We start from the raw sequence: 2648 nt of genomic DNA on the forward strand, positions 1-2648 counted from the left end.
GGAATACAAACGTAATGTTTATTAGACTGCTATAAAAGCGGAGCCAACACTATAACTACAGACACTAATCTGATATTTCACCTGTATCGTAGGAGTACACATCGTAGGAGTATCATGTAGCGTTTATTGCTTTCTTGCAAAATTACATAGCCAGCACGACAACCACAATTGGCGTTGCACTGATATATACGCCTGCGTAGGCTGCTTTTTCAAACCAGTTTACAGACCTGGCGTGGCTCAGTGGTAGAATACCTGATTGCCACGCAGAATGCTTGGGTTCGATTCCTGCTGGGATCCTAATTTTCATTCTTTCCATTCGTTGAGTCAATGCTGCCGATGTTGGTTTTCCTTAACGCTCTAACATTTAAGTTAGCACTGTCTGTTCTCGCCGTTGCTGGGTAGATATAAACTGTCAATCACCTGTGGCGCATACCCGTACACCGCAGCCCGTGGTAAACGGGTATGTGCCACACGAGTCTAGTGGAAAGGGTTTGACGACGTACGCGACAATTTTTTAACGTTATTCATATCATGACCCGGCAATCATATTCGTGAAATCCTCTTACCTTCCTATGCAAATTTTGGTCTACACCAAGTTAAGGAGGCGGTCATGAGAGCACCCAGACGTAGGCGGCTAGATAGATAGATAGATAGATAGATAGATAGATACGTAGATAGAAACGCTCAAAGTGCCAGAGGTTCGCTAAGAAATGCTTCGCATTTAAAACAGCTCGACAAGAAAAATCGAGTGCATTTAAGTTACGATAAGCTGGTAATCAATGGACAAGCATTTGCCTGGGATACTGACATGCACCAACCAGTTCCTCTTCGGGCGCATGCTCAGATATCGGGGCGGGAATGACATGTTCATTCTAGCTTAAGAACAAATGGGAAATATACCATCACAAAAAGCTTTACACCAGTATTGTTGGTGGTCAATTGTCGAAGCCTAAAAAACAAAATTGATGAATTTACAATCTTACTTGAAACGGTGAAAGCGCAAATCGTTATGGGTACCGAGTCATGGCTTGACGACACAGTATCGGATGTAGAAATATTTCCGCCAGGTTTTACAGTGTACCGTAAAGATAGAAACAGGCATGGTGGTGGCGTGTTTCTTTTAATTTCAAGTAGCCTTGCCAGCGAAGAAGTTGTTTTTGATAATGAAACTGAATCAGTATGGTGCCGCGTCCAATTTCCCCAGGGTAACCACATCGTTTTTGGATCGTTTTACCGCCCACGTGACCACAACAATGAACATTTAATTCAACTTTCCGACATGCTATCGCAAATATCTGATTGCGTAATACTGGGAGGGGATTTCAATCTGCCCGATATGAAATGGGATTCTGACTGTGTAGCCCCACAGAAAAATCGAAATTGTTCTGCCTTTTCAGAACTAATGAGCGTCTATGGGCTACAGCAATATGTGAACGAACCAACGCGGTGTAACGCTTTACTAGATCTTTTACTAAGCAATGATGAAAATGTTATTGTTCACACAAATGTATGTCCAGGAATTAGTGATCACTAGTTGCGTTGTTGCAGAGTTAAACGTTTCTAGAATACCTGCGTGTAAGCAAACCCCTCGAAATGTTTTCATGTACGACAGAGGGGACTTTAACGCCATTTCCGAAGAGCTGGTCTTGTATTATCCCACTTTTTTATGCATATCGGAGTCATGTGGCATGGATGAATTGCGGCAAATTTTCCGTGACAAGATTACAGAGCTCGTGAATATGTACGTACCTCAGAGGTGTTTAAGATGCAGAAAGAGGCAGAAACCCTGGTTCAACTCTGAGATACGTAAACTTGTCAGAAAAGCAGCCAATGCCCACAAAAGGTTTCGTAAAAAGACAACAGCACTAAATGAAACAAAGCTCAAAACTGTAAACAAATAGCTTAAGTTAAAACTAAAACAGGCAAAACGTGTCTTCTTTGACAAGCTAAACACAGACTTGAAGTGTAATCCAAAATTCTTTTGGAAGTACGTCAAGAGCAACAGAACAGATGACACAGCTGTCCCTGACCTTTTAACCGAGGAAAAAACTATAACGGATGACTTGGAGAAAGCTGAAGCATAACGCCTATTTTCAGTCAGTGTTTTCAAAAAGGACTGAACACTCTCCAATGCTACCTTCTAAAAATATTGGCAATGAAATGGCGGAAATTGAAATCGATTACACTGGTTTGGATAGTCTGCTGCGTACTCTGGACACCTCTAAGGCTACAGGGCCTGACGGTATATCATCTCATGTACTTAAAAAGTGTCACGTTATTATTGCACAATATTTATGCATAATGTACAAGTTGTCTCTAGACACCGGCGTTATACCAAGGGATTGGAAAACAGCCAATGTGGTTCCTGTGCACAAGGCAGGAAGCAAAAAGCATGTACAAAATTATCGTCCCATATCCTTAATTTCAACCTGTTGCAAATTATTAGAACACGTTATTTATAGCGCATTGTTCAAATATCTCGAATCTACTCATTTTTTGCCCACTCCCAGCATGGATTTCGGCAGGGTCGTTCATGCGTCACACAACTAACTGAATTTCAGCATGACGTACTGATTGCGCTTGACCGTAACAACATTGTTGATGCATTATTTCTCGATTTTCGCAAGGCATTTGATACGGTTCCACAT

General features: G+C 41.7%; 1 protein-coding gene across 1 annotated transcript; it reads left to right on the plus strand.

Annotated features, from left to right (window-relative positions):
* Positions 1-865: 865 nt before the first annotated feature.
* On the plus strand, positions 866-1754 carry LOC125758670 (uncharacterized; the record flags this gene model as incomplete). Its single annotated transcript, XM_049416110.1, has 1 exon — positions 866-1754. A coding segment is annotated over one exon (669 nt), but the record flags the coding sequence as incomplete, so codon positions are not given.
* Positions 1755-2648: the final 894 nt, after the last annotated feature.

The sequence above is a fragment of the Rhipicephalus sanguineus genome, chromosome 5 (genome assembly GCF_013339695.2).
Source record: "Rhipicephalus sanguineus isolate Rsan-2018 chromosome 5, BIME_Rsan_1.4, whole genome shotgun sequence".
Classification (NCBI taxonomy): Eukaryota; Metazoa; Arthropoda; class Arachnida; order Ixodida; family Ixodidae; genus Rhipicephalus; species Rhipicephalus sanguineus.